Source organism: Nilaparvata lugens, chromosome 4, assembly GCF_014356525.2.
Source record: "Nilaparvata lugens isolate BPH chromosome 4, ASM1435652v1, whole genome shotgun sequence".
Classification (NCBI taxonomy): Eukaryota; Metazoa; Arthropoda; class Insecta; order Hemiptera; family Delphacidae; genus Nilaparvata; species Nilaparvata lugens.
In genome coordinates, this window is record NC_052507.1 from 34,758,176 (window position 1) to 34,774,490 (window position 16,315).

The window sequence follows — 16,315 nt, forward strand, 5'->3', positions numbered from 1 at the left end:
TTGCTAATTATTACTAGTCGAAGCATATAGCGTGCGTGTTATTATTTTATGAAAAATATATTTATAAGTTGAACCTCCTGTTGCCTTTTCAAATAAGTTTAGGCCAGGTCATGCTTACTTTCTTCTATATTTTTTCAAGTAGGTATCATACTGTACCGTATGTAATGATAATGAAAAATATTAAGATGCTAATATATCATGTGCCAATAATATAGATGCTATTTCGACTTCCCATTTAAGTTTTTTTATTCAATAGCCTATTTCAAATGACTTGTGCGTAGGTTCGGTGAGCTATGAGATCCTGTCCAAGTGCGACGCATGCTTCACATTCCCATGCTCGAACCAGGGCCAGTGCGAGCCACAGGCCGACCGGCAGTACAAGTGCCGCTGCAACCCTGGCTACCACGGACCTCACTGCGAGCACATGATCGACGCCTGCTACGGCAATCCCTGTCGCAACGCCGGCACATGCAAGCTGCTCGAGGAAGGCCGGTTCAGGTCAGTCACACTTAAAAAAAAAAAGCATAATTAGCATATAGATAGATAGATACCAGATATCTTTCATGATCTTTAGAATATATTGATGCATAAGATCATGTCAAAGGACAACACCTACACACATAAATACAGTCCAAGACACTCAGTTATTCAAGTTTAGGACACCGATAATTCGAACAAAACTTTGAAAAATTGTTATAATATGCATTGAACAAGCTCCTCCTATACCTGGACCTGAGTGGGTTCTAATTTAACATATAGGTTCTCGTGTTTGGGACCAAAAAATAAGAGAGTAGGCTATTCACAGATTTTCTTGGAAGAATGTCTTTCAGTTTTGTTTGGTTTGACAAAATGAAATAACTACTTGGGTGTTGGGAAAATAATTGTTAACACAGACCATAAAGCTTTAATATTTTTAAAATTTGCAAAGATGGAAAGACTAAGAATAAGGACTCTTTCGTTATATTTTCAATATTATAATGCTTATATAAGGTAGGCCTATATTCTTTCTCAGTTATCAGTTACGATAGCATAAACGAAAACGTACCTTAACAGAGATAAATATTGTTTAACCTAAATTTTATCAATATTATTACCAAATGTGGTTAATATGTCCAGTCAAGTTTAGAATCAATTAAATTTCTTGACTTATATTAGATAAATTTATAACCCTCTTACTATATATTTACAACTAGATATTCAATATATGTTATTGTAATCAAATAAACAAATCATTCTTATATGTTAAAAAATATATTAGAATAGTGCAATGATAAAATACAGCTCAAGAATGAAATAATCTGATCGACTTCGGTATTCCAAAATGTAATAATTGAGAAATTTATTATGTAAATAGTTCAAGTGACTATTTTGTAAAATAAACAAAAATGACGTGGATTCCAATTTGAAGTGACTTTTTACAGTAATTTAGTTATCAAAGTAATGTGGTGAACCCCTGATGAAGTTGAAAGTGCAATTTTCTTCAATAGATGAACAAAATATTGAGTAAGTAGGAATAATTTCAACTTGATGAACTTTTTTTCTAACTTTCAATTTTTGAATGAGAGGTCTGAGGAAACTCATTTCGTTCACTGTGTTCTTTTTTCAGTTGTCATTGTGCTCCTGGCTTCACCGGAATCAGATGTGAGAGTAATGTTGACGATTGCCTTGAGAACAAATGTGAGAATAACGCCACCTGCATCGATCTGGTGCAAGCCTACAAATGCCAGTGTCCACCAGGATTTATGGGTGAGCTAAAGTTGGGTGAAACTACTTCTAACGATGTAACTTAATGTAATATTATTTAATGTTGTGAAAATGGACATCAAATTGGAGCCAGAAACTTTGTGAACTACTACCGTGTAGTTCAAAGCAGTGGTCTTTCTTCACCAACCTTGAAATTGAGTAGATTTCTATCGAATTGGACCATTTTTATCGTATTATATTTACTGTGAGGTGAAGATCTATATTAATTATCCCTGTAGTTAAAGAAAATTACAAAAAAGGAATTTTGAATATTTTCAAACATTATTTCAACATGCATACGGGATACATACAAGTTAACTTTCCCTCCACGTGACATCGCCTTTTCTCATTACGAGTTTTCAAAATTTGATAGGAAATAGAATTATAACATTAAAAAAAATGATAAAAACTAAAGCATTACTCCCCACCTATAAAAGCCATAAGAATATGATAGTATTATTGAAAGCATTTTGTTAAAATATTACAACAAATCGTACAAAATTTGTAAAATTCTATCAATATAGACTAGCTGTCAGTATTTTAAAGATATAGTTCGATCTTTCAAAGTTTGATGTTATCTCTTTTCCAATATTAAATAACTTCTTTAATAAAGGTACTTCATGTATTGATAAGGACTAGGTAATTTAGGTGATTTTATAATATGTTTATGTACATTGTCTACTTGTTAATAAGCAGGATTTATTACAAAAAATGGTTTCCTTTCCTTCCCCTTCCTACCGCTTCCATACACCAGTTGGAGCTGGAAATTATAAAAATCTGACCTAGATTTTAAATGATTCTGTAGCAGCAAAACTTCATTCATTCTACTCGTTTCACCCAATCAATATCTATCCCAATACCCTGTAAACAGTGCACTCAACTACTATTCCCTTAATCGATTCAATTGTCATAACTGTTTGTTGCAGGTGAATACTGCGAGACCAAGATACCGTTCTGCACCAAAGAATTCAATCCGTGTAAGAATGGAGCGCGCTGCAGCGACCATTTCACGCACTACACGTGCGAATGCGCCGTTGGCTTCTCAGGCGACAACTGCACTGTCAACATTGATGACTGCCAGAACCATATGTGCCAAGTAAGCAATTTCTAGTGACTTTTTGAATAGAATTGATTCGATTCTATTTTTTGAATTCCATAAAAAAGCAATGGAATAAAAGACAATTTATTTATCAAAACAATTCTACAATGACAAAATTTAAAATTTTCTAATAACTTTATTCCTGGGCCGCAAATTAAGTGGAAAACAGTGATGTGTGAATTTATAACCTAATATTAGACACTATTGGTTATCATTAACTTTCAATCAAAAGTTTGTGAGAGAAATCGTACAGGCCATAGAGAAACAATAGCGTAAGTAGATATCCCATGGTATAAGGCGTTTATGTTGCAGCTTTTACTGTTATCTCAACTATTACTGTCGATTTTTACTGTTTTGTTGGGGTGAGAGTGAATGAACGGCACAGTATGAGAGACTACGAGCGTCACACAGCTTCACGGGAAAGAACTACGTATACTATCGGCTTGAGGTAACAGTATAAGTTGCGACATAAACGTCCTATACCATGGGATATCTACTTACGCTATTGTTTCTCTGTATGTACAGGCAATGACTAATTTTTCCTCCATGGTCTTACGTATGGGCTTATAGGCTACTATGGTTATAGTGCTTTGAACAATAAATGAATAACTTGAATAAAAAATGAATAATTAAACTAAAAAATCTAAATTAGAATGTATTTGGTAGGACTATTATTAATATTTAAGTTGCAGGTTTATATGCTTCAACTGAATCATGAATTCACTTAAGGTAACTCAGGCTAAACTTAGCTAATCTAGTAGAAAAACTTGATTATCCTTCTGATTAACTCATTTCAGCTAACATATGAATAATCTTTCTCATTCTGATTATTCTTTATATGCAAATCATTAAAAAATATTATTACTGTATAGTAATTATTTCAAATATCCAATGAAAGCTATACAAATAGAACTGAGGACTTCTGCTACTGCAATAGTATCTACTACAATACTAAATAAAGAGCATACAAGCAGATGAAGGGAATTTGAAGAATGAAACTGCGTTCAAAAATTGTGCCTAGACCGGCAATTGAACCCGGTACCTCTCCATTGCCAGCGGAGTGGCTTTTTCTTGGTTCTATTTATATAGCTTTTATTGGATATTTGAAGTTGTTATTATTATACAGTAATAATACCCTAGCAGTTGGTTAAGTGGAATTTCTAATAGAATCTTCCATCTCAAAGAAATATTAGCTATTCATATTGATTATTCGATGTGATTTTTTCAGAACGGTGCCATGTGTGTTGATGGAGTGAACGATTATGCGTGCAAATGCACTGGTGACTATGTGGGCAAATTCTGTGAAATTGCACCCATGGTAGCCATGCTCTATCCCCAGACTTCGCCTTGCCAGCATCACGACTGCAAAAATGGCATCTGTTTTCAACCAATGGGATCGAATGACTATATCTGCAAGTGTGCTCCTGGGTATTCAGGTTAGTAGCTACTTGAAATCAAACAGAATTTTGTCTCAATGCGAGCAGTAATAGATACTATGAAAAATATAAAACTTCTCATCAAAGCAAAACTTTGTTATAGAAATAACTTCATTGACATTGGACACGTTTTCAAAAATGCATGGTCAACTTCATATACAAAATCGGAGATCATATTTATACAGTTTTGGAGAAAATCGTGCAACCGAGATGACACATGTCATCAATACATTGATGTATTCTAGGTACCTTGGGTAATATGTTCACTAAATGACACGTTTTGATGTTTCAAATATTATACTGTAATATTGGTGATAATTTATTAAAATAGAATTGAATTCTGCTCCAAAATAAAAATAACCTAATTTGAATGAAGGCAATATCTCATTTTTTCAAAAACAAAACTTTGTCAAATTCCAATTGCAAGCTAGATGTTGAAATATTTCTGTTTGATTTGTCAGGTAAGAGATGTGAATATCTAACGAGCCTGAGCTTCGTTCATAACACATCTTTTGTTGAGCTGGAGCCGCTGCGAACCAAGCCGGAAGCGAATGTGACCATTGTGTTCTCAACCAGCCAGGAGAACGGTGTGCTGCTCTACGACGGCCAGTCCGAACATTTCGCTGTCGAACTCTTCAACGGACGAATAAGAGTCAGCTATGACATCGGAAATCATCCAGTATCCACCATGTACAGGTACAGCGATTGCTTTCCACATTCAAATCATGCTTTTCTTCTTGAATGAATAACAATTTTTTTTAGAATATCAGGAATGGATTGAAAAATGTATTGTATGTCTAGGCTGAATCAGGTTTAGTGTTGAAATTGTTCAGATTTATTGTTGAGGTGAGTAATTATCTCAAATACATCTGAAAATGATGGTGTGGATAAGAAAGATTTACAAGTCGGTAATCAAATTGAACCTCTTTTCTGCCTTCTAGTCATCTATTTTCTCCTCCTCTTCCTCATCCTTCTTATCTTTTTTACCACCTCCTTCTGCTTCTACACAACTTCTTCAATCTTCATCACCTCCTCTCTCGTCTCCTTCTTCTCGTCCTCCACCCCCTCCTTTACCACTCACCCTTCCTCTACAACCTTAAATTGTCTCAATTGTTCAGTTTAATATATCTTACAGTGTAATAATTTTTGTAGAGGAAACACTTTTGGTCTATCATGCCTGTTGTTTGCAAAGTTGTATTGCTTTTTTGAAATAAATTAGAGACACATCAATAATACAAAATCCGTCGATTTAAATTTTTCACCGAGGGTAAAGCATGTTTCATGGCAAAGCAGGTATTATATTTTGGTTCACTTCTGAGAGTAAGAATAAATTGTCATAGAGTGAAAATTGTCTTGTGTAATACGATTAAAACTATTGTTTTGATGAAAACATTGGGTTGTTGTCAAAATATCACTTATTTATCAGTAAGTTTCTATACTTATACTTATTCATCATTACTTACTGTACTTATTTATCATCAAGTTTTCAGTTTCTCACACTGAAGATGACACCATTGGTGTTGAAACATGTTTGTGATTTTTTTAAATAAATAAGTGATATTTTGACAACAACTCAGTGTTTTCATTATGGATAGCTATCACAATATCTCACCATCAACAGTATCTATTGTTTTGATACGATTGTACGAGTGGAACTCTCAACTTTTATTGGGATGTGGTTTAATTATGATTGTGATCTTCCAATTAGTACATTCTTTATTAATGATTGCAGCTTTGAGATGGTGTCTGATGGTAAGTACCACATGGTGGAGCTACTTGCCATAAAGAAGAACTTCACGATGCGAGTGAATAGAGGGCTAGCACGCTCAATCATCAATGAAGGATCTCAGGAGTTTCTGAAACTGACAACGCCGCTTTTCATTGGAGGTGTGCCACCTGAGCCAGGCCAGAATGCCTTCACACAATGGCATCTCAGGAATCTCACCAGCTTCAACGGTAAGAAACTATTTCACGTTTGACACTTACATTCCATTGAAGTCCACACTTTACCTCTTCCACAAATACCTACTTACCTACTATACTCACTTCCAGCGTTTGAGGGGCCAGAAGCAACAACAAATTTCGCGGCCTCTATATGGGCCTTAGTTTTTAAACCAGCAGGTTCCATAATAGATTAAATTTTGTGATGACTGGGCTCAATTAGACATAATAATGATCTATACATTTCACGTCTATCATTGACAACCCTTCATGCCTAACCATAAGAGAAATAATTTTTGAAAATTGAATTGATAGAGATGTGGTAATATAATTATTTATACACAATTTTTGAAACCTTGAAGTAGTAATAAAGCGTCTACCCACTGTTATACCGCATGTAGCCTACATGATGGCCCAATGTCGACCAGCGCCAGTGTGTGGCATGGGTGGTTTGCCAGCGCTTGCCTCCACTGGCCTTTATTGACCTCTACACGTTGGGCTACCAGGCTGGGCCAGCTTACTAGGCCAGCGACTGGGTGAACATGTGGCTGCGGTATTATACAGAGAAGGAAGATCTTTTTTACTTTGTGGGCATTACTGATGTAGTCCATACAAAATTAGTTTTGATTTGGAGGAACATATGCGGCGCAGAGGAATGGAGGGAGATCAGCCAATTACAGTGATGAATAAGTAGAAGCGCAGTTGCCAATTTTTCTATTAGATTCAGTCGACTCAGTGCTTTCAGACAGAAAACTACTATGTGTAGCATGAGCACTTGAGCACTCACCAGAAATTAGAGAACGCTGGCCGGTTTAGAACGGCAACATCGCGCTTGTACCTTTTTCTACTGTGCATGTCCCTCCAAGTCAAAAGTAATTTTGTATAGACTATGGGAGTGTTGACCGTTTCGCCATGTTGTATTGTACTAGAATCCTCAGACTGACTGCATCTTCAGATGGCAGTGAGTAATATTCTGAAAAGCTTAGTTTTGAAAATTGTGTATAGCCTAATATTCTGCTGGAAGGGAAATGAATGGATCAACAGCATTATGATAGTATGTTTTACATTTTGACTTGCAATGACATGTTGGTGACAGGTTGCATGCGAGAGCTGTGGGTGAACCACAAGCAGGTGGACTTCACGAACGCGGCCCGCCAGCAGAAGGTGACCCCGGGCTGCTCGCTGCTGCAGGACGAGGAGCAGATGGTGGAGGAGGAGGGGGGCCGGGTCAATGACCCCGAGGACGAGGACGACGACGAGGAGGCGGAGGACAGCGACCCCTGTGCCAACAACCAGTGCCGTCATGGCAGCAAGTGCATGCCTCGCAAGCCGGGCGAGTATGTCTGCAAATGTCCGCCCGGCTGGACTGGCAAGTACTGCGAACAAGGTTGGTACCCTTATCAATATAATCATGATACACAGACTAATAATAGTGGCCTAAAAATCACAGCTTATAAGATAGTTTCACCTCAGCTAACCTTTTATGCATTTTCAGTTTTTCAAACTTTCCGCCTTTTTTTAATTGAATTGGATGATTGCCTTTATTCAGGGCGGAGTTAGGACTCTAGGTCCTCTCTGCCACACAACCCTGAAAAAAGGTTATTATGAAAGGGTGAGTTATAGAGAAGAATAGGCTACCACCAAATTTCGATAATTATTACATAACGTGCTTCTCACATGAGCTATTGGGAGATTTTGTTGATCATAGGCTTCAATTTTGCAAGACCATTCTAATAAGTTACTAGAAAGTGATTATGAGTCAATAATTTGATTGTATCAAAGTCAAAACTTTCCTTTTTCAAAACTGTTTTAATTATGTCTTTGCGACACCGCAAGCGGCTCCAAGAGAGTAGCGTGCAGACCCCCCCAGACAAGAATGCCATACTGGATGATTGACTGGACGTAAGCGAAGTATACAGTCTTACAGTGCGCCTCACACAAAACATGGCCTAGCTGGGAGAATGCATACAATAACCTTCTAAGTCTCTGCTTCACAAACTGGATATGCGGACCCCAACTCAAACCACTATCAACTATAATACCTAAGTACTTGTACTTATTTACTCTTTCTAGTTTAGAGCAATTACAGACAGTTGATGTTGGATCTCTGCACGAATGAAGTATTAAGTCTCTGGCTCTGGATCTTGCTGGTTACGGGTTGTGATGGGCATGTATTTGGTCTTATCTATATTAACGTTAAGGAGTTATGGTCGAACCAGCTCTTTATTCTGGCCAATCAGAAGTAGCATTTTTGAATACATCGTCCCACTGTTTTCCTGATGATACTACAGCTGTATCATCAGCAAATAGAAAGATTTTACTATTATGTCAAGCAATGGGAGATTGTTAATATAGATTAGGAAGAGAATTGGCCAAGGGTACTTCCCTGCACAACGCCATAATCAACCTTTTCCAAACCACTTCCACTGTCATTGATCTGGACATATTGTGTCCTGTTCTGTAAGAAGCTCTTAAACCATTGTAGAGCAGTCTGCTTGATCCCAACCATTTCAAGTTTGAACAATAGCTTCTCCCTATCAACAGAATCAAAGGCTTTAGCAAGATCAAGATAAGTTATCATTAATTGCTTCTTATTTTTACTTTATCAGCTATATATTTTGATAGGTCGAATAAAGCATCAGAAGAGTTCTTAGATTTTTGGAAACCATACTGTGATGTGGATAGAATATTATTTTGGTCCAAGTACTGCATTAACTGGGTCTTTACACATTTCAAGAATCTTAGAAATAATAGGCAGAAGAGAAATGGGACGGTAGTTGGTGTAATCATTTTTTGAACCTGACTTATAGATGGGTATTACCTTTGAGATTTTGAGCATGTCCGGAAATTTACCTGTCTGAATACTTGAGTTAATTAGGTGAAGAATAGGATCAATTAGGGTATGAATATTGTCCTTGATTACTCTTGCTGGAATACGATCATGGCCTGGGCGCTATTACCTCTCATGCTACCGATCACCTGCATGAGATCTTCTCGCGTGACAAGTCGAAACTCGAACACAGAACCAACAGCATGATCGGAATCGTTTATTTCTGGCTCGCCAAGGGGAGTTAAAGAATCAGCCAAGCGCTTCCCACAGAGGCAAAGACTCATTGAAATTATTGCTAACCTCGGTTGCAGTGATTTGAGCAGGAGCCCGACCATCCCGCGCGAACACATTGACAGGAAATGCATGCACCCTGGCAGGCCTCCCCGAGACCTCATTCACAGTTGACCAGAATTTCTTAGGATTATTTGAGACTTCAATTATTTTATTCTTATAGTAATTATATTTTGTTTGTTTAATAAGAGAGTGTAGCCTATTTCTGTATTGAATAAATTCATTTTTTAGAGTTGCATTAAAAGGTTGTCTATTTAATCTTTTTTCAAGTTATCCCGGTGCTGATTGATTGAACTAAACCCAGCTAATCCAGGGCTTCAATTTACTATTTTTTGCTGTCACTTTAATTAGTTTTGTGTTCACTTCTATTGTTTTCTGGAGTGTATCTGAAGAGACGAGTTGCCACACTCACGTCCCCTTCATCAAGGATAGAGCTCCAATTTTGTGAAGAAATATCATTATTAATACCATGCCAGTCAATCTTGGAAAAATATTCGTTGTTATTTTGTGAAGATATTTTTTTGTAGAATTTTTGCTAGATTCATGCATATAGCATAGTGGTCAGTCACAGAGGTTTGGACTACAGTGGTTGAAACATCAAATGAGTGAGGAAGTTTAACAAAATAATGGTCGATGCAAGTTCCACTAACTGGCCTGGTAATTTTATCTATACAGGCCGTTAATCCTGCATCGTTCAGTACATCAATGTATTGCTCCTCTATAGATCCTGTAGCAACATAAGAATGTCACAGTTAATATCCCCTGCTAGAATTTGAATTTTCCTATTGCTTCCTGATGTGGTTCTGAAATGGGTGTCAAGAGCATTTAAAAATTGATAATATTGGAGTTTGGGCTTCTATAAACTGCAAGAAGTTCACAGGGAGACCCCTCCCAGTCGAATTCAATTGATAGACAGGTGGCCACACCACAGCTGAAGCTCCCTGCAAGACACTGAAAGCTCATTATTTATGTACACTACAACACCATCGCATTGATTTAGACTTTTGTAGGATCTAAGGAGCCTATACCCTCAATATCCAGCAGGTCACTATCGTCATTCAGCCATGCCTCGGTCAAAATAATACAGCCAAAACGATGCTTTAGACTCTCTAAAACTATTAAAAATTCATCTATGTTTTTTTTGTAACTTCTTATGTTCATGTGAATTACTGAGAAATCGTCTTGTCCCTATTTCCGGAAGAAGTTAAAATAGGAAATTTTAAAGAAAAATCATTAATATCCGTCCACTCAGTGCACTCAATTGGTGAAGCATCAATTGGCTCCATCAGATCACTCATTGTTCTATACTGTAAATACAATGAGACAAGCCATGCCGCCTGCCGGCACAAAAGAGTACCGTAATAAATAAATGAATAATAAACAAATTAGTACATTACAACAACTCAGTGTTTTCATTATGGATAGCTATCACAATATCTCACCATCAACAGTATCTATTGTTTTGATACGATTGTACGAGTGGAACTCTCAACTTTTATTGGGATGTGGTTTAATTATGATTGTGATCTTCCAATTAGTACATTCTTTATTAATGATTGCAGCTTTGAGATGGTGTCTGATGGTAAGTACCACATGGTGGAGCTACTTGCCATAAAGAAGAACTTCACGATGCGAGTGAATAGAGGGCTAGCACGCTCAATCATCAATGAAGGATCTCAGGAGTTTCTGAAACTGACAACGCCGCTTTTCATTGGAGGTGTGCCACCCGAGCCAGGCCAGAATGCCTTCACACAATGGCATCTCAGGAATCTCACCAGCTTCAACGGTAAGAAACTATTTCACGTTTGACACTTACATTCCATTGAAGTCCACACTTTACCTCTTCCACAAATACCTACTTACCTACTATACTCACTTCCAGCGTTTGAGGGGCCAGAAGCAACAACAAATTTTGCGGCCTCTATATGGGCCTTAGTTTTTAAACCAGCAGGTTCCATAATAGATTAAATTTTGTGATGACTTAGCTCAATTAGACATAATAATTCTACATTCGGCTCGTAATAAGGCCGGTTTAAATTATGTTTTCAATTGATTTATCTTCACCCAACGTATTTTACTCGTATCAACATAATTGACTTAGTTAATTACCTTTTCAAGCGCTCGTGACAGTAAAATGCATTCATTATTAATTTATTTTTCTAACTCGTATTTAATTTCCATTGTAATGCATGGATTAATTAAATATCTCAATTCCAATTCTAGAATTCTCGAACATATAATATTTATATATTTAGTTTGATCTATACATTTCACGTCTATCATTGACAACCCTTCATGCCTAACCATAAGAGAAATAATTTTTGAAAATTGAATTGATAGAGATGTGGTAATATAATTATTTATACACAATTTTTGAAACCTTGAAGTAGTAATAAAGCGTCTACCCACTGTTATACCGCATCTACATGTTGGCCCAATGTCGACCATCGCTAGTGTGTGGCATGGGTGGTTTGCCAGCGCTGGCCTCCACTGGCCTTCATTGACCTCTACACGTTGGGCTACCAGGCTGGGCCAGCTTACTAGGCCAGTGACTGGGTGAACATGTGGCTGCGGTATTATACAGAGAAGGAAGATCTTTTTTACTTTGTGGGCATTACTGATGTAGTCCATACAAAATTAGTTTTGATTTGGAGGAATATATGCGGCGCAGAGGAATGGAGGGAGATCAGCCAATTACAGTGATGAATAAGTAGAAGTGCAGTTGCCAATTTGTCTATTAGATTCAGTCGACTCAGAGCTTTCAGACAGGAAACTACTATGTGTAGCATGAGCACTTGAGCACTCACCAGAAATTAGAGAACGCTGGCCGGTTTAGAATGGCAACATCGCGCTTGTACCTTTTTCTACTGCGCATGTCCCTCCAAGTCAAAAGTAATTTTGTATAGACTATGGGAGTGTTGACCGTTTCGCTATGTTGTATTGTACTAGAATCCTCAGACTGACTGCATCTTAATCAGATGGCAGTGAGTAATATTCTGAAAAGCTTAGTTTTGAAAATTGTGTATAGCCTAATATTCTGCTGAAAGGGAAATGAATGGATCAACAGCATTATGATAGTATGTTTTACATTTTGACTTGCAATGACATGTTGGTGACAGGTTGCATGCGAGAGCTGTGGGTGAACCACAAGCAGGTGGACTTCACGAACGCGGCCCGCCAGCAGAAGGTGACCCCGGGCTGCTCACTGCTGCAGGATGAGGAGCAGATGGTGGAGGAGGAGGGGGGCCGGGTCAATGACCCCGAGGACGAGGACGACGACGAGGAGGCGGAGGACAGCGACCCCTGTGCCAACAACCAGTGCCGTCATGGCAGCAAGTGCATGCCTCGCAAGCCGGGCGAGTATGTCTGCAAATGTCCGCCCGGCTGGACTGGCAAGTACTGCGAACAAGGTTGGTACCCTTATCAATATAATCATGATACACAGACTAATAATAGTGGCCTAAAAATCACAGCTTATAAGATAGTTTCACCTCAGCTAACCTTTTATGCATTTTCAGTTTTTCAAACTTTCCGCCTTTTTTTAATTGAATTGGATGATTGCCTTTATTCAGGGCGGAGTTAGGACTCTAGGTCCTCTCTGCCACACAACCCTGAAAAAAGGTTATTATGAAAGGGTGAGTTATAGAGAAGAATAGGCTACCACCAAATTTCGATAATTATTACATAACGTGCTTCTCACATGAGCTATTGGGAGATTTTGTTGATCATAGGCTTCAATTTTGCAAGACCATTCTAATAAGCTACTAGAAAGTGATTATGAGTCAATAATTTGATTGTATCAAAGTCAAAACTTTCCAGACTTATTATCAACGTCTTAATCTTTCAATTCTGATTATTAGTTGACTTCTAAAACCATTTGGAGTGTTAAGACAAGTTTAATGTCAACAGACACAACTATTGTAACTTACCTGATGTTTTACCGAAAACCATCTATAGTTACTTGTTATTGAAAGGTACGGTTATTTATAATGAAACTGATATTGTTGCTTGGAGCGGTATCCTATGCAATTGGGCATTGTTCGTTTAATACCGAACAATTTTAGAAACAATATTATAAATAAACAGGAAGTTTAATGAAAAGTTTATATTATAGAAATACTTATGATATAGTGTAGTGACTTTTTGGACTCTTTATATCGGATACTGATACTTTAATAGAACTAACTGACTTGTGCTAATGATAATACCTGGCAGACATCAATATAGCGAGAATGATTACCGTACTTTAAACTGTTTAAATGTGACGTGTCACTGCTATTTATTAGGGATACTGACAGATTGAAGTGAATCTCATTGGTGAAGCAAGAATTACTAAAACTTTACAACATCTTCTTACATTCATATTCAAACACCGGTTTCTAATGAATTCTAATAGGAAACAATTTACTCAAAAAAAAAAAATCAAAATCAAAATCATTTATTTGCCAATTATAAAGATAACAATAATGAATAAATAAATAACTTAAATAATAATAATAATTGTGGTAATATAATATCTGAAAAAAATAGAACTTAGTGAAAATAATATCAAAGAAAAAAGTTTTTTTTTAATAAAGTAGATTCTAACTGTACATGAGGCGAAAAACATTGTTACTTCTGATCCATCTCTCTATATTTTTAATGGCTGATTTATTAAATCTATCTGAGATTAATTGGTCTGGCAAAATATTCATCAATCTATTACTCATGTATATGAACTGCCTGCGGCATACTGTTAAATTTGTTCTAGGAATGCGGTAATGAGATGATGAACGGAAATTATACGACGGAATGTTAGTTTCAAAGAGATTTTTATACTTATGAACGGCTAGAATTAAGTTTTTCACGTAAAGTTGTCTCACTGTTAAAACTGGGAACTCTGCAAAAAGGCTATGGCTGGGATATCGTCTTGGTCTTCCAAGTGCAGCTTTCAAAATATATCTTTGAATTACGGAGATTTTATTAAAATGGATGTCCAATGCTCCACCCCATACCCTAATACCATATTGCAATATGGACTGGGCATATGCTGAATAAGCCATCTTTATTATAGTTGGGTCATTGAGCTCATTCAATCTATGGAATTTGTGAATTATGTGTTTCATTTTCTTACACATGTTATTTATATGTGCATTCCATTTAAGATGAGAGTCTACAAAGACTCCTAGATATTTAGTTTCTTTCACGTTTTTTAATGAGTGACAATCACAATCTCCATCACCAGTCCGCAATCTTTCCCGTTCAAGACAGATTGAAGAGTGTATTCTGATACCAGTATTCAGAATATCTCTGGGGAGAGAGCTCACTGCTGGTGAGAATACCATATATACACTCTTATTGGCATTCAGTGTAAGAATGTGTTGGTCAAGCCATGATTTAACACGCGTGAGACCAGACTCTGCCAAGCGCTTAGCTTCATCCCAGCTTGAACCAGTAAAGACCAATGCCGTGTCATCAGCAAAAGAGATCGAATGACAACCAGCTATATCAAGTCTCAATAGGTCATTAATATAGAGGAGAAATAGAATTGGTGACAGAACCGTTCCCTGTGGAAGGCCGAACTCAGTTAAATTTAGTTTACTGGTTTTTCCATCTATAGTCAGAATTTGTGATCTGTCTTTCAAATAATTCTCAAAAAATTTCAAAACTGTGCCACGAAAACCTATACCCTCCAACTTTCTCAAGAGAAAGATGTGAGGAATAGTATCAAAGGCCTTGGCTAAGTCCAAATAGACAGCCAAGGTCCTTCTGTTCATCTGAAAATTATTTGTCACAATCCTCACCAGCTCTGATATTGCATCCTCAGTGCATTTTCCCTCTTGAAAACCAAATTGATTTTCTGCTATTAAATTATGCCTTTGAAGATATTTCATCATACGTACCTTCATCAATTTTTCAAAAATCTTAGACAGGTTACTTATTAAACTAATAGGGCGATAATTTTCAGGAGCTTGTCTCTCACCTGATTTAAATAGTGGAATTATATTTGCAACCTTAAAGTGTGAAGGAAAATGACCTGTTTCGAAACATTTGTTAAACAAAATTGATAAAGGCTGAGATATGTATTCTGATATATTTTTCAAACAAACATTGCTTATATTATCAATACCAGGAGATGAATTAGTTTTTAATGTATTTATCATGGCAGCAACTTCATCGGAATTTGTAGGGAAAATGAAAAACGAATCTCGAAAATGTTGAGTATGTGGAACTAAAGTTGGTACTGGGTGACTTGAGTTCAAACTATTATTCAGATTTTCTGCATAACTTCTACCTACTTGCGAGAAATAATTATTTAATATTATAGGGTCGATGTCAGGAGCTTTTCTATTTCGTTTTATATCTAAAATTTCCTCTATACAGAGCCACGTCTTTTTGTTGTTCCCTTTACAAGTTGACATTTTAGTTTTAAAGTAGTCTAGTTTAGCTTTCTTAATTAATGTGTTAAGTAGATTTCTATAGTTTTTGTATCTAGCTTTCAGTGTAGCATTAAATGGTTGGATTTTTAGTTTTTTATGTAGTTTGTCCCTCTCTCTTATGGATTTTATTAGCCCTGAAGTTATCCATTTTTTAATGGTCTATTTTTATTTGTCATTTTAATTTGTTCGGTCGCAGAATCTATGTGGTCCATCAGTTTATTAAAGAAAGCATTTATTTTGTCATCCAAATCAAGATTAGCCTCATTAAAAGTAGTTTCATTCTTCCAACTTTCCTGTCTCAACTTGTCCGTAAGGTTCTTATAGTTTATCCGTTTAATAATATTCTCCTTTACATCGATATAGACTGGGTTTGAATTTCCTATGTGTAGTGTAGTACAGAAGTGGTCAGTAATACAGGTCCTTTGAACAGAGCTTATTATGTTTTCATATTTAAAATTAGCATTTTTGTAAAAAATGTGGTCTATGCATGTACCTGTATTGTGTGTTACTCTAGTAGGTATATTAATAAGAGATCTCAGGCCATACATTTGCATTA

The 16,315-nt window shown here is 36.7% G+C and overlaps 1 protein-coding gene and 1 long non-coding RNA gene across 2 annotated transcripts in view; one reads left to right on the top strand and one right to left on the bottom strand.

Annotated features, from left to right (window-relative positions):
- The window catches only part of LOC111046664 (protein slit), a 451,676-nt gene that overhangs the window by 427,532 nt on the left and 7,829 nt on the right, over window positions 1-16,315 (top strand). Inside the window, exons 18-24 of the mRNA XM_039427372.1 lie at window positions 282-498; window positions 1,607-1,746; window positions 2,670-2,839; window positions 4,071-4,278; window positions 4,740-4,974; window positions 6,011-6,234; window positions 7,316-7,610. Of these exons, the coding sequence (XP_039283306.1) occupies window positions 282-498; window positions 1,607-1,746; window positions 2,670-2,839; window positions 4,071-4,278; window positions 4,740-4,974; window positions 6,011-6,234; window positions 7,316-7,610 (1,489 nt within the window). The remainder of the gene's footprint in view (window positions 1-281; window positions 499-1,606; window positions 1,747-2,669; window positions 2,840-4,070; window positions 4,279-4,739; window positions 4,975-6,010; window positions 6,235-7,315; window positions 7,611-16,315) is intronic.
- The window catches only part of LOC120351153, a 41,191-nt gene continuing 24,986 nt past the window's right edge, over window positions 111-16,315 (bottom strand). Inside the window, exon 3 of the long non-coding RNA XR_005571207.1 lies at window positions 111-508. This is a non-coding gene — a long non-coding RNA (uncharacterized LOC120351153). The remainder of the gene's footprint in view (window positions 509-16,315) is intronic.